Raw genomic sequence first — 22,442 nt, forward strand, 5'->3', positions numbered from 1 at the left:
TACCCAACTAAAAATTTCATTCACTGTCTAAATGAGTAGATATCCTTTTATAGATATTCTAAAGAGATCTGATACCTGCAATGCATTACACACTTAAAGTTGTTTTCTTCAACACTATGGTATTTCATTTCTCAAAACCCATATATGGAATCTTTGAGGTGCCAAAGGTACTATGTATTGAAAGAGAAGCCTCTTCGGATGAGGAGGAAGCAGAGTTTATCAAAATTGGAGATTCAGTATATCTCCTATCTCTGAGGAAAGAACTCTCTACCCTTTAACCAAATAATAGATCAACACTTCTGGACTGCTAATATTTAAAACACATAATTCAGGAGTACAGTCTGTAAAATATAGTTAAGAAATATCTTAGACTGATTTACATTATATAAAACTATTTATTTAGAATTATAAGTATTTACGTTAAGTATAGTCAATAGCAACAGCTACAATAAACATTTCTTGAGATACCTGGCATTTTCCAGTGTTTCAAAGCTTTTGAGTCTTCTTTAAAAGGTAAAGGCATGTTATGTATGTCTTTAACAGGTTTGAGCAACACCTATTTTTCACCAGTTAATCTACCAACATTTAAATTAATGCAATTTTTACTTACATTTGATTCTTTGCTGCTTGCCTCTGAGCTTTTCTTTCTTTCCTTTTCTGATCTGGTGGCTTAGCAAAAACAATTTCAATATTTTCTCCCTCCAAATCTTTGCCATTCATTTCTTCCATAGCCTTAAAAAATGAGGTATTGATCAACATAAAGATGCCTTTATCAACAATTATGCTTCATTTAAAGTTAAAAAATCAGGGGGATCCCTGGGTAGCTCAGCAGTTTAGCGCCTGCCTTTGGCCCAGGGCCTGGAGTCCCAGGATCGAGTCCCACATCAGGCTCCCTGAATGGAGCCTGCTTCTCCCTCTGCCTATGTCTTTGCCTCTCTCTCGCTGTGTCTCTCATGAATAAATAAATAAAATCTTTAAAAAAAATAAAGTTAAAAAATCATTTCATTGATGTTGTAAGGATGAGTTAGAATAGTCAATTAGATTTTATCTAAAGATCCAGCTCTTCAACTAATGATCTTTTTGACTCAGTTTATCAGTTTAGTAAGTTAATGCAATTTGCTACAGCCACAAGTTAACTAGAGTAGATTACATGACCTCTGAGTGTCCTTCAAGTTTTTAGAATTTTCCAATTGTAGGATGACTAAAAATCATTAGTTAAGATGCCTATAATAATTCCATTTATTTACCTTGACAGCACCATCTCGCTCATCAAAATGAATGAAAGCATAATCTTTTAGTTTCTTCACTCGTTCCAGTTTCCCAAACTGACTAAATGCTTTTTCTAAAATCTCTTCTGTTACTGTATTGGCAAGGTTACGTACAAACAGCACTTTTACCTGAAAATTAAGAAAAAACAGAAACTCCCTGTAAATTTCTCCAAAGTGTTCAATTTCCAAGATGCCACCATCCCACCCTACAAAATTAACTTTGGTCACTACCCATTAAAGGAGTATCAAATATATAAAAGATAAACTAAGTTTTCAACTCCATTTGAAAATACCTAGGAAGTGTGACTACTCAATCTAATGGGTGAAAAACCTGAACGGACACCTCACCAAAGTAGACAAATAACATATGAAGAGACACTCGACATGATGTCATCAGGGAATTACAAATAAAAACAATGAGAGATGCCTGGATGGCTCAGTCAGTAAGTAGGACATGTGACTCTTGATCTTGGGGTTATAAACGTAAGCTCCATGCTGGGTGCAGAGATTAGTTTTAAAAAATATTTTTAAAAATAAAAAAGATTAAAACAATGAAATGCCACCACACACCTATTTTAATAGCCAAAAACTAACACTAACACTACCAATGCAGGTAAGGATATGGAGCAGAAATACTGCTAGTGGAAATGCTAAATGGTATAGTCACTATGGAGACCAGTTTGGCAGTCTCTAACAAGGTAAACATACTTTTACCATACAATCCAACAACTGTACTTTTTGGTATTTACCCAAATGAGTTGAAAACCTGTCCACATAAAAATCTGCATATGGTTGTTTATAGTAGATTTATTCATAATTGTCAAAACTTGGAAGCAACCAAAACGTCCTTCAGTAGGTGAATAGATAAATTATAGTACATACAATGGATTCTTATTCAGTGCTAAAAAGAAATGAGCTATCAAACCACGGAAAGACAAGGAGGAACCTTAAATGCATATATTTTAAGAATCTTAAAAAGCTATATATTGTATGACTTCCACTGTATGACATTTGGGAAAAAGTAAAGCTATGGAGACAAAAAAATAGCTGCCAAAGGTTAGAGGGGATGGAAGGGTGATTATGCAGATCAGGAAGGATTCTTAGAGCAATAAAACTATTCTGAATGAATAAAACTATTCACTATAATGAATTTATGTCATACATTTGTATACTAGTCAAACCCACAAAATGTACAATAAAAGTAAATCCTAACTTAAACTGCAGACTTCAAGTTACAATAATGTGTCAATATAAGCTGACTAGAACTACACCACTCTGGTGCAGATGCTGATAGTGGGGAAGGCTGTGCATGGGTGTGGCCAAGGACTACATGAGAACTCTGTACTTGGCTCAAAACAAAACAAACGTATGTTTAACTAGTTTTTATTAAATTAGTAATTACTTTGCAATTAAAACTGAGGTGGTCCTTTTCTAACATGCCTCTGAGATACCTATTGAACATTTAACACTTAACACAGGCAGTCAAAACCTGCTTTTGGAATGTTAATATAAAGTAGAACAGGAGTATTCAAAATATTGACAAAAAATTCTTTCAATCCAGAAAGCTCCTCAAAGTACAATTACAAAAGTTGACCTTTTGCTAAGAAGCATCACTCTTTCCTAAAATACTTGAAATCAACATCCAAATTTCTTAAACTGATAATCCAAAAGGCCAGAAGAAAAAAGAATACTTAAGTATTTCTGTCCTTAAGCCTATCCTTTAGTAATATTCACCATTCTGGCATTTCACACTGTTGATAAGTGAACAAGTTGTATCTGCAAGCCTATCACCAATAAGGGGGATTCTTAGGTAGAGTAACTTAACTACAAGCTGCACTAATGAGTAAAGTGTTGACTCAAGAGATGTTTGTTCTCATAGGATGTCTCAACTGACTGCTGAAGCAGGATACCTAATAATAGCTAAACCTTGTAACTGCAGCACCTCTGCTGAGGCCAGTACAGTTCACTATTTTTAGGAGTTGGACTTTTAACACAAAAACCATGTAAGCTAATGGCGCCATTCTCAAAAATGCAAAGACATTGCTCTTAGAATCCACACAAAAATGATAGTGAGCCATCTCCACAGCATATAGGCTAACTACTCATCATCATGAGTATGACAGCTACAAAATTATGAGTGTCCATGAATAAATTTCTACATTCACTCCTTATACAGATGGTATTATTTCTGATACGTGGCTTTAATAAACAACACTTCTCTCACTTTCAAAAATATGGCTTTTCAAAGTACACAATTCATTTTATAAGTTTTTTACTTCCCTCACTAAAGCCTCCTTCTGCCACGAACCCCCACCAAAAATTATTAACTTGACTGCCATTACCTTTGCCATAACCTCAGGATCAGGATCTTCTATAGGATCAGCCCATTCAACAGTTCCAACATTTCCCCAGACCTTGACTTTACCACTCATTAACCTACGCCTTGCCTGGGCAGCTGTTTTGTGATCTTCATATTCAAGGAAGCAAAAGCCTCTGTTTTTTTTCTTGTCATCTGGTTGGTGGTATAAAATGACGTCTGTGAGACCCTCTGAAAATAAGCAACAGTTCCAGAGGAATTAGTTAGCAAGAACAAATATATCTAAGCATTTGCTAATACTAGAATATAAAACTGAAAAGTAGTATCTTATCTTTAAAGACGACTCTCAAAAAAACTGGTCCAGATAAATTACCTGATCCACATTTTACACATGTCCCAAACAGAAAAAAAAAATCCCCATGAAAAGAAAATGTATTTTTAATTAGACCCAAGGACTATTCTCCCACTGATTGACAGAAGCATAAAATTTTTATATAACTGTTAGGAAAATGGCAGTATAGGTCAGACATGGTTGAACATTTTTATTATGCCAAGAAAACACTAAAATTCTCTTCTAGAATACTTTTCTGGCCTCAGTCATCAAAAGCTCTATTTCAAATGAAATATATTAGTATTAAGTAAGATTTTGAATGTTCCTGGAGACTGATTAATAACAGTTTGATAAAGGGCTAAACATTCTAGGCAGACAAAATACTTTCTAGTAATAAAAACAGCCCAACTTGGAAACTATTATAAAAAATGCTTTACAGTTCAAAGAAATTGCACCATATTGACAATATATAATCTCTGCTTTCGGCAGTATTATTCCAATAATTTAGAAAGTCAAATTATTACTCAATTGGTCCTACTAAGAATGTCAAGCTATCACCTAAAAATGCATAAAAAAAACACACAAAGATTCCAAAACAGGGAATGAACAGATTCTGCAGACTGTTCAAATCCCAGCAGCATTCCTTACCAACTATGTAATGTTCAGACAAGTTATTTCCCAAAGGCCTGGGTACCTATTTTCCTCATCTGAAAAATGGGAGTTACCTATCTCATATGATTGGAGGAAACAAGTCAATAAATACAGTGTTTAAAACAATGTCACATAAAGTATGCAATTATCTTCAGTATCAGAAGTTGCACAATCCTTCTATTTAAATCCAACTTACCTGTTACTTTGCTAAATTCTTCAAGAATCTGTTCCTTGGTTTTACTTTTAGGAATAGAGCCCACAAAAAGCCTATTGTTGGCGACCGAGATGCAGACACCAATGTGTTTTCCAGAACGAATTTCATGATTATTATACTAAAAGGGGAAAAAGTGTACCATGTTTTAAAAATACTTAAAATATTTTATCATCATTTACTATAAAAATCTGCGCAAATTCTTAACAAACTTATTTCAATCCTATGTTCATCAGGTTTTCTTATCCTTTAAAAATACAGTTAGCATATGGCACTCTAAGAGGAAAATTATGAGACATATAGGAAGATTATACTAACAGAACACACTAAAAAAAAATTTATGAATTAAATTAATGCAAAAATTTGTCAAGTCCTTGAAACACAAACTTGATAAATGAGGAACCAGGTCTGTAAGCAGCTTAAATTCAAAATTGCTGATCCCACAACACCTTAATTTCTACTTAAATTCATCCTGGCAACCAGTTATCCTCATGCAAGGCAAACAGATTCAAATACCAGCAAGCTTTCTGCCTTTCTGCTAACCAGTACCTAAATCTATTTTTTTTCCATCCCCCTTTCACTCTTGTATAAAGTTCCAGTAAGGGGTTTTCACGTTCAAATGCGTGATTCTAAAAGGAGAAAACCTTATTTTCCTGAATCCAACCCTACGTTTTTCCCCATCTCATTTTCATCAAGTCTACAAAGAAATTGGAGAAAGACAAGCAGACTGATTATGGTGCAAGTACGGAAGCAAATATAAAACTAGAGTAAAAAGTAAGTCTTCAAGCAACCATATCCAATATAAGGGTGAGATATTAAAGAGGTAAAACCCAAACTGTCAAAGTGACAAATCTACTAATCAGTACTCTTTACAAACCAAATTCAAACATACTCAAATCATCAGGAAAAGTTAATTATTTATATCACAGTTAAAATCACCTCAAAATTTCAGGTTAGTAATAATAGTAGCAGCAATAGCAGTAATTATGGATTAATCCTCCACACCTGGCCTCAAAAAAAAAAAAAAAAATCTATGTTGTGTGTACATACAAGTGGGGCTATATAAACTAAGAAAAATCAACATAAATTTCCATACAATTTATGGACCAGACTATGGCAAAAGTAATACCATTCCTCTCCCATTTTTAAGTTTTACACTAAATGTGGGACTTAAATTCACAACCCTGAGATAAAGAGTAGCTAGCTCCACCAACTGAGCTAGCCAGGCATCTCTCTCTCCTCCCATTCTTGCATAAAAGGTTCATCAGTACAAGAAAGCAGATAGTAAGTCAAAAAATCAATTCCTTCCTGTCCCTTTCTCCGTCTCCAGATACTGAAAATCTAACATGAAGTTCAAATGTTCTTCCCTTCAGTTCGAACAGTTTTATACTTTCTACCTCACTGATTCAATTCATGATCCCAGGATTATTTATATTCTATACAGTTATGCCAGAGACCTTTAAAAAAAAAATGACAGGTTTTGCCTATTGAAAACAATCTCTCAATAGCTCCTCATCACCAAAATAAAGTTTAAATACTTGGATATCACTTAAGTTCATCCTAAAATTCTGACTACTTTCTCTCCACAATACTATAATCTTAGCTATTTATATCACAGGATAGCCCAGCAGAACAAAGAATTACCTGATTTAAAACTATCAATAGTATTGAGGTTGAAAAATTCTACCACACACCACCTTGTTTTCTCATAGCATTTATATTCTCTATTAATACCAAAATCCTCTTAAAAGTAGAACTATCTGGGTTACCTGAAAATAGTAGAGTTATGGCTGAATCCATCATTTTATGGGATTATGGACAAGTAGACTACAATACTCAGTTACAAATAAGTTAACTTAAGAACACAATAAATTGCTTTAAAACACACACATTGCCTAGATTTTTTTTTAAGATTTATTCATGAGAGAGACAGAGAGGCAGAGACATAGGCAGAAGAAGCAGGCTTCTTATTGAGAACCTGATACAGAACTCGATCCCAGAACCCCGAGATCATGATCTGAGCCGACACCCAACCACTTAGCCACCCAAGTGCCCCCCCCCCACTGCCTAGATTTTTATAACTTAGCATCAAATACTCCATTTTAGCGACAAAGCAATAGCTTTCCATTTGATCATCTAATCTTTTAACTCTAGGAGTTGACAAAAACTACTAAGATATCAGAAAAATAGAAAATACAAAGTGTTTAGGGGATTCCTGGGTGGCGCAGCGGTTTGGCGCCTGCCTTTGGCCCAGGGCGCGATCCTGGAGACCCGGGATCGAATCCCACGTCAGGCTCCCAGTGCATGGAGCCTGCTTCTCCCTCTGCCTATGTCTCTGCCTCTCTCTCTCTCTCTCTCTCTGTATGACTATCATAAATAAATAATAAAAAAAATAAATAAAAATTAAAAAAAATACAAAGTGTTTAAAGGAAAAAATAGGAGTTATTCTGAAGATGATAGAACTTGGCATAACTTTCCTCCTCCAAAAGTCCTAGAAGCAAAACCTAAGAAAATACCTAAGTTTGAAAAAAAAATAAAATTTTGTAAGAAAAATTAGAATTCGAGGGATCCCTGGGTGGCGCAGCGGTTTAGCGCCTGCCTTTGGCTCAGGGCGCGATCCTGGAGACCCGGGATCAAATCCCACGTCGGGCTCCCGGTGCATGGAGCCTGCTTCTCCCTCTGCCTGTGTCTCTGCCTCTCTCTCTCTCTCTCTGTGACTATCGTAAATAAATTTAAAAAAAAAAAAAAAAAGAATTCTTGGTTATACCACTTCCAACATTTAACAATGCAGCTTCAAAGCAGTGATGACTGTTTCCATTATTATTTACAGAAGAAAAGTTTCTTCCCTTCTATTTCATCACTTGCCCTGCTACGGTTAATCAATGCAGGGTAGGTAGGTTCTTTTAGATGGCTGTGGTCTCTAAACAGTATAAATGACATGAAGAGTTAGCAAATAAACTTTATCTATATTTATTTAAAAAAATTTTTATTTTTTTATTTTTTTATTTTTTTTTTAATTTTTATTTATTTATGATAGTTACAGAGAGAGAGAGAGGCAGAGACACAGGCAGAGAGAGAAGCAGGCTCCATGCACCGGAAGCCCGACGTGGGATTCGATCCCGGGTCTCCAGGATCGCGCCCTGGGCCAAAGGCAGGCGCCAAACCGCTGCGCCACCCAGGGATCCCTATTTAAAAAAATTTTTAAAGATGCAACAATTAAAGCTAACCCACAGAGAGTAAACTGGCTCTCTCCAATCAAAATAAATCATTAAAGAAGCAAAGCAGATCCTCTGGGCATATTGTCCAAATAAAGCAAAAGTAGTACCCAGAGGGGCATCTGGCTAGCTCCGTAGGCAGAGCATTCAACTCTTGAACTCGGGGTCAAGGGCTTGAGAGCCCTACGTCTGATATAAAGATTATTGAAAAAAAGAAAGAAAGAAAAAAAAAGCCCCCACTACCCCAAAATAAACATTTCTTAAAGTAGTGCCCCATCTACAGATTAAACATGCAGTTTTTGTATGTGTATTTGTGTTTAACTTTTCTCTCTTTTAATAATTTGAAGACCAATCACCATAAATTCACAAATAAATTTCACAACCCAGCAGTGGGTAACGAGTAGAGTGGCCGAAGGGCATAACAAAACTGTTCTGAACCTTAACAGATATTTTATGTAAGGCTGATAAATCCTAACTCTTAAGAATTAGTACATCAGGACACTATCATAGTATCAAAATGAATTAAAAAAAAAAAAAAAAGATGCCCTCCAACTCAAGGAAGCTGGGCACTGATGTGTTAAGATATTTCAGAGATCTAGCTTTCAGATTCAGTACCACAGTAGGGTGACAAAGTAAGGATGATCTCTGAACATTAATCAATGCAGTTTCAGTCTATCAGAACACCACAAAAGGAGTTTTACAGTCTGGAACATTTCTGTCACTAGGCTTAAAAGCTCAAGTCACTTTTTTCTTCCCTCATAGCCCGTCAGTCGCCAAAATCCCCCCAAATTTAGCGACCTCAGATTTGGAATCTAACACAGAAGTGGTTATTCAGTCAGTTCTAACTCTTCCCATAGCAGCAAAGCCACTACCTGCCCAGCCTGTCCACTTTATTTTTATTTTTAAATATTTCTTGGGTAGAGAATCCTTTTTAAGTTTTTATGTAAGTAATCTCCACACCCAATGTGGGAGACTCAAAACTCACAACCCTGAAATCAAGAGTTGCAGGCTCTTCAGACAGAGCCAAACAGGTGCCCCCAAAATTGTCTTTACATGAAGCCAAAATCTACTCCCCTAAATATTATACAACTCTATTTTCTCCCCTATATGACAGTACTTCACATACCTAAATACAATGCTCATGACTCAACTATTCTCTTATGCCTGGCTAATCATTTCTTCTCTGATCCTGGGCAACTAAGCTGCCTCCTGAAAGTGTCACCAAATAATGACATCCATAACACAATACTGTAGATACAGATTGAGATTGAGGAGTCTAGAATAAACTAGAGACTATTACTAATCTTCCACATCTAAAACACCATGCTTCTGTAACCCATAGTCCATGATTACCTTAGCTTATTTGGAAAGGACAACACATTGCTGACTCACATTACAGCTTACTTGTGAAATTAGTTGTATATAGGACTTGACCTTTGTCCTTACTCAATTCCATCTTGCTGGTGTTAACTATGTTTCAGGCTATCAAAATCTTTTCAGGTCCTGATTTGGTCATCCAGGGCATTTATCTCTACGTTCAGATTCAAGTCACCAGACATTCTGCGAGCAGTCCAATTTAAATCACTGATAAAAATCAGTGGAACCTTTAACACACCACTACCTAACATTTCTCCTTTTAAAGATTTCAACCTCTCTCCTTTCTATGGCTGCCACTCTCCTGGTCTTTTTCTCTTCATCCAAACATCCTTCATTATTCTGTTGTTTACATTATGCTACCCACACCAACACCAAAAACTTAAATGGCGTCATGCAACTTAGCCTGTAGTCATGACAATTACTTTCTGGCACTGACTTTATACTAGTTTTATCTTTTTTTTTTTTTTTCAACAAAACACTGCTTGGACTACATTCACCTTTTTTTTTTTTTTAAAAAAAGATTTTATTTGAGAGAGAAAGCGTATGCGCACAAGTAGGTGGGAAAGGAGACAAAGCAGCCCTTCTCCCTCACCCCACCCGTGAGCTGGGAGCATGATACAGAGCTCCATCACAGGATCTTGGGATCATGACGGGAGCTGAAGGCAGACACCCAACCTACCGAGCCACCCAGGCACTCCTCACCTGTTTCTAAACTGTCCTGCTCTGAGATCTTTATCACAAACCCTTCTGTAACAACCCCAATACAACCTAACCCTCCATCTCTGTTACCCTCCAAACAATGCATCTGCTTCCAATTTAAGTGCAGTCAGCCTCTCAAGTCCCATAAACTCTAAAGTCAAGAACTGAATCAAACTACCCTATATATCCACAGTAAAAGTAGTGTTTTCATATTAAACACACTATTTGCTAACGTGTTACTAAATACCTCGTGGACCTATCTTGTCAGCTACATTATCAAAATGGTTTTACACATGCTGCACCAGCATACACCAACCACTCTAGTGAATAAAACCATCAGTGCCTATTAAAACTGTTAACTTTTAATATGCAAATAGAGACCAACTATTCTAATGTTTGTAACATAGGCACTGTCAGCATTTTCAACAGGATATTTCTATTATCTAGGACTGCAATAGGCGCTGTGCTGCTAGTGGCAATTCCATAGCACACCACACCACTCGTGTGCTGAGCTTCAATTCCACAGCACACCACACGAACAGATATACACACAACTTGCCTGCCCTTCTTCCTGGTCTTTGTGACAACCCAAATACTACACATACTTCCAAATATCTCCCAGGGGATGACAGGGAAAACACTGCCCCCATTAATCTACACTAATCCCTACCACGGAGTAAATAATTGCAAATGGAAGGTAGACAATCTTTAAATAGCATAAGAGCCCACAGCTGATGTGGGAAAGTTATAAATTCTTGAGTCATAAATAATAGATAATATGGCACTAGTCAGGCAGTCAGGTAGGTTATTTATCCAGCACCTACTGGATAAATAGTGGTACTGTTCTAAATGTCAGGGATACAGGAAAAAGCTTATATCCTGAAGGAAAGATAAACAAATAATCTACATAACCAAGAAATAATTTTAAATATATCTAAACATCCTATTTTATTGTGTTTAGGATACTGTCATGGGGCAACTGGATGGGTAAGTTGCTCAAAGTCAGGAAAGGCCTTCCACTAAGAAGACCTGAATGATAAGACAGCAGCCATGGTAACTGGGGGAGTGTTAGAAAACAAAATAGCAAAAGGTGGCCTTGAAATGGAAATGACCATAGCTTCTGTGGGGTACCAAAAAAAGCAAAGCATGGATGGAAGGGTAATAAAGAATAAGAAAGGAGGAAAAATTTGATCAGATAAGACAGGGCCTTGTTTGGAGGCATTAGTTTTTTCAACACAGGAATGTTGTGATCTGACCTATGCTACTGAATGTTAAGACTCTAAAGGGACAATGGAAAACAGTAGCTAGGAGTCTTCGAATGGTATCTTAAGACTAGGGTGGTAGCAATGAAGATAGATTCCAAAAGTATTTTGGCAGTACAAACAGGGCTTATTTCCTGTGCTCCTTTTAACACTATCTAAACCACTATATAATTTAAATAATCAGGCTACCTGACGACATAATGTGTATTGCTGACTTCAACTGCTATGTTGAATGTCAAAGATAAAAACTCAAACTGAACAAACTTGGTATCAAACTAAAGCTGTAGGGCCTCTGGTAAGTCATCTAAGCTACTTACTTTTCTGCAGAATAAATTCCAATTACTTTAAAGAATAGATTGAGGTAGTATTTAAAGGTAATAATGTAGCACCCAAGCACAGCTCCTGCATCTTAACAAGCACTCAATAGGTAGCTATAATTCACATTTTGCAAATTTAGGTCTTGCTTCCCCTAGGTTATTATTTAGGAAAAAATATTTTTATTTCCCAAAATGCAAGCAAATAAATGTTGGCTGAAAACCAGCTAATTTTAAAAGTTTGCAGTTGCTTCTAACTTCATGCCTCTTTTCCAGCTCTTAATAGCAATCCATTTTACAAGTAATTCCAACACAAATTTAAAATCCACTAACCGGCAGCCGGGGTGGCTCAGCAGTTTAGCACCGCCCTCAGCACAGGGCCTGATCTTGGAGACCAGGGATCGAGTCCCACATCCGGCTCCCCACATGGAGCCTGCTTCTCCCTCTGTCTTTCATGAATAAATAAATAAAATCTTAAAAAATAAATAAATAATAAATAAATAAAGTCCACCAACATACATATACGTTCAGTAAACTCTACCCCCAACGTGGGGCTCAAACTTGTGACCTAGTGATCAAGTCACGTGCTCTACCAACTAAGCCAGTCAGGTGCCCCAAAATCCATCCACAATAACTTTTAATCTGCGGGGAAAATTATAACGGAATCATACCAAAAAAAACAAACGGTTTTAAGTAAGCTCTATGCTCAATGTGTGAGGCTTGAACTCATGACTCTGAAATCAAGAGTCACATGCTCTACCAACTGAGCCAGCCAGGCACTCCAGTATATAAACTATCTTGACCTAAGGTATTCCTCAGGACAAAGTACAGGAAAACAAAAAGAAATGGTGCTTCAATCCTGTCTAATCTATAAATAATGCCAAACAGGTTTTTCAACATATGATTATCTACACCTAGAATGACCATTCCATTATCTTATATATAAAAATTCACTTTATAGATAGAGGTGTAATTCAAGTGGACTCTCATGATATGCCACATGTAGGAAGTTTTCAAAGTATGTTCCTTTAAGGAACACATTTAGGAGAATGGTACTCATTTCCACAATAAATACAAAGTAGCAAAAAACATCCTAATTAATTTGAATCCTTTATTTCTCTAGAATGTTTCATTTCCTCAAAAGTCTAGTCCTTCCTGTTATATTAAGGCAAATCTACCAATTCTGTTATCACCATAATCCTACCACAGCAAAGCATCCTTTTAAAAAAAGCAACGATGATACATCTAATTCATCCTAGTGGATGTACACCACCACCACTAAAAATATCTTTTAAAAGGCACCAAAATGCAAAGCCTCCTAATTCTTCAGGCAGTGTAAGAAATAAACATGCTCCAGATAAGAACTGAAATCACAAACCCAGAAAAAAATGTAAAAAAGGACAATTAGTTCCTAGATGAATCAAAATGGCTGTTTGGCTATCTATGGAACTTTCTGCATTATAGTTAAAAAAAACTTAACTATATTAATAAGACTATATTTTCAGCCTATAGCAAAACAATTTGGACAATTTTATTTGTTAAGGCAACTGCCCAAACTGAAACATTATTTCATAATGTGTTTTTATTGGCACTCAAAATCATGTTACATTTGAATTATATACCATCTTCTTCTAATGATGCATTTTTTTTAAGGATTCTAGAAATAGTCTAGAAATAAATTCCAGTGAAGTATACCAAAATTACTGTATTTTGGTAGCGAGAATTAAGTGTCCTGCAAATGCTGGTTTAGTGATTCCTTTAAAAATGATAATACACACACACACAAAAAATTGATAATACACAAATCACCACTTATACACTAAGTAACCGTACTTCTTACATTTTATGTAGTACCAAGTAAAATGGATCAGGAAACAAAGGTAAATTCTGTAATTGTGGTAAGACGGTTCGTTGTCTTCTCATTCTACATTTCCATATTAAAACTTACCACTACTTTATTTACTACCTGGCAAAAATGTTCGTATTCTTTTATAAATTAAACTGGATGGTTTTGCTTTGTTTTGTTTAGATTTTATTTATTTATTCATGAGAGACACAGAAAAAGAGAGGCAGAGACACAGGCAGAGGGAGAAGCAGGCTTCATGCAGGGAGCCCAATGTGGGACTCGATCCTGGGACTCTGGGATCCACTCAACCGCTGAGCCACCCAAGCGTCCCAAACTGAATGACTTCTACTAAAGCATCTTTCCAGAACTCTAAAAAGCCCTTAATTTTACCTGAACTGCTCGAAACTTAAAATTTTGACCACCCAAAGGTTACCAGTGAATCACTCCCTATAGAATTGGACCCTGCTCTGAAACAGGAAGCATTATTTAAAGGAAGGAAACATCACCCATGATTTAAAAAGAAATACCTAAACTCCCGAATTCTTTTTCTTAAAGACACTATTACCTTTCAAGAATCACTTTTCTAATGTAAAGTCTTTAACCTTATTTAGCTATACACACCAATGGAGAAATTCAAGCAATATAAAGCAAAACAAAGCACAGTTGGGTTTTTCTCCTTATGGTATACTTTAAAATGTGAAACGTCTCAATGTGAGGAAAGGAAAAATAAAATTCAGGAGAAATTAACCTGAGGATATTAAGTTTACTTAGAATTACCCTTAAAATATGTAAGCCAGATAAGGTAAATTTAACAAATAACTGGTGGACCATTTTAAAAAGTTCCTTCCCAGCTGTACTTTTTGGTTCATTCTTTGGGCTGAAATTAACCTTTGACATCTTGAATTATAAAATGTAGAAACCATCTGAGTCACAAAATTTAATGTAACTAGTTTAAAGATGAACTATATAAACCATAATTTCAATAATTAACATTCGTTTTCAAAAATTGGGAAAATAATTAGGTCCCCACACCTTACATCTGGTATTTTGAAATCAAGTATTGTTCCACTCACCACAAAATCCTTTATTTCTTTAACTAGAAATTTATCATCACAATAGATGATAAATGTAGTTTAGAAAAAGGGATGGCCCAGGTACAATCAGAAAATAAGTAATTTTCTGAAATCTTTTTTTTTTAATTTTCTGAAATCTTTTAATATTCCTATTAAAAAGAACAATCATTAAGCCAGACTTTCAAAGAACCAGTAACTCAGAATTCTAACACACTACCTTACAGATCCTATAGTCCAATCAACTATACATGGGAAGAACACTGCTACAATGAACACACAGGGAACGTAAAAGACAATGTCTTATCAACACTTCAAAAAACATTTGGTTAACTCTTACACACGTTAAGAAAAAAAAACCAGGCTATAATTAAAGATAGTGAATGTGGAGACTGGAAGAAAAAAAACTTACCAATTTAACAGCCTCCTGAGCTGCTTCTTTTGTACAAAAAGTGACAAACGCATAACCTCTATTGAGACCAGTGAGTGGATCCATCATTAGACGAAGATCCCATATCGGTCCAGCTTTCTCAAATAATGGAACAAGTTCATCCTCAAACAGATCTCTTGGGATCTTGCCCACAAATATCTGTAAATTAAACATGAAGTAAAAACCATGGAGAGTTTCTTTAGGAAACCAGACACCTGTGCATTTACTACAAAAGGTACAAGTTTTTAGTTTCTTTACCTCAGTGCCAACAGAAGGCTGCTGACCTGAATAAACGGAATCTGGAGGCGGTCCCCCATACTTCCTCTGTCCAGTGGTCACATCAAGTGTGTAGCCTGTCCTTTCCAAGAGTGCCTTGAAAAGTTCAAAAGTCATTAATACATTTAAATCACAAGACCACACCCATGCATTTCACAATTAAAAAAAAAAAAAATCAATCTTGTTCAAATCTTTCCATTGACCTTGGCAACAATCCCTACAAACAGGTTTTTGGTACTGTTTTAGAATTTTTCCTCTAATGTACCATTTTTAGTGAAAATTTCAGGATCCTGTTCAAATTATTTTCTGGTCTCCAATTAATTGGTGTTTAGTGAACAAAAAACTAATATTGATCCATCAACAACTTTCAGGCAGGGTCTGTATCTATTTTGCTAGTATCTCCTAAAAAAAAAATAATAACTGCAACTATTTGTTTTTTTTTTTTTTAAGATTTTATTTATTTGAAAGAGAGAGAGGGAGAAGCAGGCCCCGTGCTGAGTAGGGAGCCTAGTGTGGGGCTACATATGGGGCTTGATGGGACTCCATCTGAGGACCCTGAGATCATGACCTGCACTGAAGGAGATGCTTAACTGACTGAGCCACCCAGGCGCTCCTACTGCAACTAATTTGGTTGAGTTTAATTTTTTCCCCAAAGAAGGAGCTAGACAAGTTTCCTCTCCCCCAAGTCTGGATTTCTCACTCAACAACTTCCCTGTACCCCACACTTCTAGTACATGCTGCCATTCTGGGCATTTCACCAACCTTTAAACAAATTACAGTCCCCAAACTAAGTCCAGAAACTTAGGAGTTACAGGAAGAACAACCTCAACACATCTGACATTCAAGCACCATGCTTCACAGGACAGCATAGTTCATTCAGAACAAAGGAGAACCAAAATGACTTTGAAAACTTTATGTAACTGCCAACAATGTGAAATAATTTCTACATTTTATCTCCCCTAAAAGTGAACTGTTAAAATTTACATAACTCCTATTTACTAAACAGCGTCTTAGTTTCTCTTACCCCTTATTATAGACAAAAAAAGTACGAGAAGGCTGCTAGCCTAAGGAAAAAAAACAAGAATTATTCTCTTCTACTATCTCAACCTCAAAGCACAAAACCCCTTTATAAACAATATAATCAAATAGCTGATAAATCCTGAAATAAAAACAAGATGACACAGGGACACCTGGGTGGCTCAGCGGTTGAGCATCTATCTGCCTTTGGCTCAGGGCATGATCCTGGAGTCCCGGAATCAAGACCCACATTGGGCTTCCAGCATGGAGCTTGCTTCTCCCTCTGCCTGTGTCTCTGCCTCTCTCGCTCTGTCTCTCATGAATAAATAAAATCTTTAAAAATCAAAAAAAAAAAAAAAAAAAAAAAAGACACCAAACAATGACAAATCTTATCAAAATGCTGTTAAATGATTTGGGTTCACCTCAGTTTCTGGAAATGAAAATGAAAATGACTAGACAGATTTTTATACATCTTCTACCCCCAAAAATGCTAAATATCTGACAAAAATTCTTCAATAAAAAAAACTCCTCTATTTCTAAACTCTAACAAAAAGGCCCACAAAGCACTACAATATTTTTAAAAAAGGCTTTTTCTATTATACCAAGATGTTTAGAAAGATATAATACCGTTTAACAAAAATAAACTGAAATCTACTATATTACTATAACATAAATGAAATCATTAAATGGCTCATCTTCCCTTTTTCCTGTATTGCAATCCCCATGCTTCTTTTACCTTAATCTTTTTTTTTCACTTTAATCTTTATATGACCCAAATGAAACCTTTTATACCAATCCCTAAACTAAGGAAAACTTATTCCCCAACAAATCTCTTCTTAAAAATACCAGTGTCTTCTTGCTACAATTTAAGTCACACTAAAGCTTTAAGCCACTCTCTCCCAAAAACAAAACAGAAAAACCATATATAAACTAAATTTTACATTTAATAAAAGTTTAATAACTATAACCCCTAAATATAAATGTAATTAGAATAGAATTACTTAGGGGAAAACCATATTTCATTTCAATGGAAAAAGTTAGATATATGATTTAAACAAATTCACTCACAGACCTGTGAAAGCCTCAAATTTATGGATGGCATTAACAGCTAAATCCTCATTCTAAGTCTCTCTCCTCCTGTACCATTAAAACATCATATAGCACCATTTATAACTGACTTTCTTAAACCATAACCCTGGGTTCAAGAGCACACTGTATTAAGAGCACCAGATTAAAACTACTATGATCATCATTTTCTATGAACTAAAAACTCAACACAACTAAAAACCAAAACAAAAATCAAAACCTAGCTGCATTTGAGTCTACTCACTGGTTCTACATGACCTTAATAAAAAAGCATCCACTCCCAGCCTGTTTCTTCATTTACTTTTCCACGCTAATCAATTTTATTGATAAAAGCTCCCTTTAGAAATGAACAAATGAGCTTTAAAATCAACAGTAATAGAAGTGGAAGAAGGTAGTGTTAAAATTCTAAATCCATTCAATCTGGGGGTTTAAGAATTCTAAGTAAAACAGTCAACTGTTAAATGTACATTCCCCACAAGTATGGAGTGAACTGATGCCCTCCTATTTTTGTTCCACTGTCACTAATCTGGACTTGCAGCTTTTCAGGAAACATTTAGAAATATGGCACAGCTTATTTAAATCTTTTCTTTAGAATACCAACACTGATTTGATCCGTACCTCAGTAACAAGAAAAACTTAAAAGTGAGTTGTTCTACAAATAAAACAGGAACTTTCCAAAAACTAGTGATTAGAAAAGATTAAAAAATTATCTCATGGTTATTAACTCTCAACATCTTAAAGAAACACACACCCAATTTCACTTCCAAGCGGTTATTTGCCAAAGCCACAAAAGTGTTAAAAGAACTTTAAAACTGAAGGGAATTTTTTTTAAAAAGTTTTTAAAGATATACCTTAATTTTCGCCTCATCTGGTCCTTTGCTAGAATCCGCTACTTTGGTCCCTTGTTTTTCTCTCTGCCTATAAGTCTTCATGACTCCACATAAAAAGGCACTTTTGTTCTACAAAAGAATTTTCCAAACACATTTAACAATAATTGTCCTATCTGTTTCTAATTTAAAAAAAAAAAATTCAAAACTATTCCTGTTTATTTTATTTACACTGAAATTAGCGTTACCTGAACATGAGAGAGATCACTGTCTTTAAACTGCTGAAGAACTGCCAATGCGCCGTCTTCATTGAATTCTTTTAAAGCTTCGATAGCTCTTTCATCTAAATCACTATGTGCAACCAGCCCTGGAGAAAAGAAAACTTAATTAGTTGTCAACTTTATTATTTTTGGAAACTTTTTATTTTATTTTTTAAGAGATCACGTTTGCCAATACAGGTACATGCTTGCCAACTAAGAATTCTTCCATTTCCCGTATCTATATAATGAGAAACACACATACTTTATAGTCATTCTGAACTGCAATCTCAACTAAATAAGGCCTCTCAACCACACTTACAATAATGAAATCAACTTCTTTTACATCATGTTCTGTGTCTAAGTCACATAATGCTGAATGCTTAAGTATTTCTATCGTAAATATATAAGGCTTACAAATCCTAAAATCAACCAACAAAGTACCAAGCATGACAACTGAACCTCTACTCCATTTCAAATACCACTGGAAAAAAGCAACAGCCACACCAAGACAGACAAGACTACAAATCTACAGTTACCGAGTTATTTAACGAGAATCCTACTATAAAAATACCCCAAAAAGTCACATGGCCTGTTCCCAACCTTAAGCAGCTGTTGCTACCATCATATACTTATCCATCTGGCCAGCCAGCCTTTAGCTCCTAACCCTTCCTTCTTCCCTCCCTCTATTACACCTTAACCTCTACTTCACAACTATCACGACAAAGCAAAACTCTAGTTCCCACACTTATTGGAAACCACAAAAAGTTGCTATTTTAGCTCAAAGCCAGAAATCCAATAGAAAAATTTCATAATATAATTTTGCAAGTGTTAGTTCTTACCTGCAACGTAAATTTCATCTAGTTTTTCAGCAACTTTCTGTGGTAAACCAGCATCAAGCAATGTCTGAAAATTTTCTGAATGGATAACTGCAGAAGTAGTATCCATGGGCTCTTCAGTACCATTTCCATTAACATGTTCTGTAGCCATGTTTCCAGAGATCTGTTCAAACGCAATAAGCAAAATTAAACTAGGATCTTCAAAAAGGGTAGAGGAAATATAAGAGCCCCAATCGTTACTTTTCTCTACCAATTGCTACACCAGCCAACCTGCGCCTCCCTTTAAAGCAGCCTTACAGTCACTATCGCCTGACAAGCCAGATTTGGAGCGCGGGGCACAGGAGGACAGATTCACTATGTTTTTCCTTAGCACCACCCCTGACTCACCTGCTAACACTCCCTAGGAAAAACCAGATTACAAATGGAGCCCAATCAGCACGAGGACGAGCCAGCGTGCCACATGCAGCTGTGCCCATACAGAGAATGAGGTGTGTGGAGAAAGCAAAGCTGGTCTTTTCTCTCTCAAAGGTAAACCCCCGAAGTGCGCGCTTTTCCCGCCTGCCGCTTATAGATCAGTAACAACAGCCAGCGAAGAACAAAGCGCTCACACAAGCTACCTTCCTACCACCCAATTTCTCCACCCTTCACCCCCGCTCCCCAAAGCCCGCCCCCGACTCCGCACCCATAGCGGCAGCCTCACCGCTGCGGCCACCAGGAGCCCATTAGAAACACGTGCTCTGCGCCTTCAAATGTCCTACAACTTCCTTCAACGGAAACCCACCGAGTCCCAGGCCAAGACGACCATCACCGGCTCCCAACGTCAACCCGAAGCCAAGATCGGAGCCCCCAGAAAGCAGCAGCAGCACAACCTCGCCCCTTCACACCGAGGCCGCGGCGGCGCCAGGCCACAGGCTCTCCCCGCCCCCCCCAGCGCCGCCGTCTCCGCCGTGACACATGGCTCGCTCGCTCGCTCGCTCTCGCGCTCTCGCTCTCCGCCCCGGGCGCCGGCGACCCCCGGCCGCCCGCCCGCCCCGCCGAGACGCGAGCCGCGGCGCGTGGTGCAAGCCCCCACCCCTCGCCCATCCGTGCAGCGACTGCGGCGCCGGGGCCAGCTGTCCCACCCACGGGCCGGGGCCGGCACCCCGGCGGGGTGAGGGCGTTCCGCGAACTACCTGACGCCCGCCGGACCGCGAGCACCACCCGAGCTCGCCGCGCGGCTGCGGGACGGGACCCGCTCCTCTCCGCCCACTCCCGCGCCGCGACGACGGCCACGACAGCACCAACTCCGCCGCCGCTCGCGGTCCGCGCGGGCCGCGGGGCCGCCTCCTCCCGGGAGCGCCGCAGACAAAGCCCGAACGGCGGCAGCACATGGAGGAGAGAAGGAAGTGGCGGCGCGGGCCGCGGCCTACTCTCAAGCAGCCCCAGTCAACGTGCTCCTCTCCCCCTTGGAATCCATTTTCCAGAAAAGCCGGTTTCCCCCCACACCTCCCTCCCCCAGCTCACTCCACGATGTCACGGTGCTCCCCTCCCAGACCCGGGTCCTGACGGTCGTTACCTCCCCGTTGGGCTGCGGCGGAGGAATCCTGTCCGAGGAGATCGGGTCGCGGCAAACGCGTGCTCGCTGCTCCCTGTGTCCGGCGCGAGTGGAGCTGTTGTAAAATGGCGGCCGAAGCTCACGCCGCTGGCAGCAAACCCGATCCAGTTCCACTCGCCTCCGAGCGCGCTCCCGGTGCGCGCGCGCGCGCCCGCGTGACCCCCCCTTCCCTCCCCTCCCTCGCGCGTCCGCTTCTCTCTCGCACTCCCTCTGCCCCTGCCCTCCGCCAGCTCCTCCTTCTCGCTCCCCCTGCCACCGCCGCCACCAGCCTCCGGCGGGCTCCCTTCTCGGCCCCTCTCCTGCCCCTCCCTGCCCCTCTCCCCCACCACTGCCGGGGCCGTCTGCGGCCGCTCAGACACGAGTGGCCGCCTCTCCCCTCCTCGCTCGAGCGCTCGCTCACACCCTCCCTCCCTCCCTCGCTCGCTCCCTCGCTCGCTCTCTCGGCTCCGTCCCCCCAGTCCCAGCCGAGTCGGCTCCTCTCTTTCTCTCTCCCGCGCTGACGTGACGACGTAGCCGACGCCTCAGGACGCGCGCCCGCGGGCTCCGCCCCCACGCCCCGCCACCTCCCTGGCTCCTCACCTCCCGGGGGAGGGGGCGCGAGACCCCGCCCTTCCGCTCCGGCGGCGGCCGAGGGGCCGACAGTGAATGAAAGGCCCGCCCCTTCCCCTCCCGAGGCTCCCCCTCCGGTTCTCCTCCATGCGGGGCGGGCCGGCTCGGCGTGTCCCACTCGTTCTCCTTTGTCAGGAGACAGGCATCTCCCCACCCCGCCCCGCCCCACCCCCACCGCAGCACCACGCGCACGCCGCCCCCCGCCGCCCGCCGCCCGCCGCCCGCCCCCCGCCCCCCGCCGACTGCCGCCCGCCCCGTCCGCCCCGTCCGCCCCGTCCCGGGCCGGCGGGGCGGGGGGCGCGGAAGGCGACCGCAGCTCGCGGAGGGCACCCACCGGTCCGTGCGCGCCCGGCCCCGGCCCCGGCCCCCGCCCCCGGCGCCGCGGTCGCGCAGCCGTTCGCGGCGGTGTCCACGCCGCCGCCGCCCCGCGCTCTTCTCGCTCGGGAAGCTGCAGGCGCACGTGTCCCCCGGGGCGGGGCAAGGCAGACAATGGGGCGGCGGGGGGAGGGGAGTGGCGCGGAGCCCCGCAGACCTTCGGTGAACCTGGCCCGTGGCACTCGAGTGCGGGAGTCGCTCTGGGGAGCGCCGGTCTCCCCGGCCGGACAATGGGATCGCCCGGCGGCCCGCGCCCGCGCCCGCGCCCGCTCCCGCGCGGCTGCACTTGGGCGGAGGCAGGGGCGCCCGTGGCTCAGGCGAGGAGACCCCGGCTGCCCTGGACGGGGACGGGGACGGGGACGGGGCGGGGGACGGCTCCGCTGGAGCCAGGGGCGACTCGGGCCGTGGGACACTGCGAAGGCCAGATTTGGAAGCGAAACTGCCCGGTGGCGGAGAGTTGTGCAATAGTCTGTTCCAGTCCCTGGCCTTCTAAGCACTGAAGGGCTTCCTCGCAGCTCAGTTTGAGCAACTTGGGGCGGCACAGAGCTGCGCGGTTAGGGCAACTGTGAGG

General features: G+C 40.3%; 1 protein-coding gene across 7 annotated transcripts in view; it reads right to left on the minus strand.

Annotated features, from left to right (window-relative positions):
• The window catches only part of LOC112658416 (synaptotagmin binding cytoplasmic RNA interacting protein), a 31,790-nt gene extending 9,938 nt beyond the window's left edge, over window positions 1-21,852 (minus strand). For 4 of the 7 annotated variants that reach the window (XM_025444585.3, XM_025444584.3, XM_049092334.1 and 1 more), the window contains exons 1-10: window positions 20,849-21,103; window positions 19,297-19,456; window positions 18,446-18,564; window positions 18,222-18,329; window positions 15,250-15,363; window positions 14,974-15,150; window positions 4,764-4,899; window positions 3,611-3,816; window positions 1,248-1,397; window positions 611-732 (exon numbers count right to left, since the gene is read on the minus strand). In XM_025444585.3, coding sequence (XP_025300370.1) covers window positions 611-732; window positions 1,248-1,397; window positions 3,611-3,816; window positions 4,764-4,899; window positions 14,974-15,150; window positions 15,250-15,363; window positions 18,222-18,329; window positions 18,446-18,564; window positions 19,297-19,444 — 1,280 coding nt within the window. In that variant the 5' untranslated portion in view covers window positions 19,445-19,456; window positions 20,849-21,103. Of the gene's footprint in view, window positions 1-610; window positions 733-1,247; window positions 1,398-3,610; window positions 3,817-4,763; window positions 4,900-14,973; window positions 15,151-15,249; window positions 15,364-18,221; window positions 18,330-18,445; window positions 18,565-19,296; window positions 19,457-20,848; window positions 21,105-21,830 lie in introns of those variants that run through there. The other 3 variants (XM_035698173.1, XM_025444586.3, XM_025444587.3) reach the window with 3 other exon arrangements.
• Window positions 21,853-22,442: the final 590 nt, after the last annotated feature.

This window comes from Canis lupus, chromosome 12 (assembly GCF_003254725.2).
Source record: "Canis lupus dingo isolate Sandy chromosome 12, ASM325472v2, whole genome shotgun sequence".
NCBI classification, from domain to species: domain Eukaryota; kingdom Metazoa; phylum Chordata; class Mammalia; order Carnivora; family Canidae; genus Canis; species Canis lupus.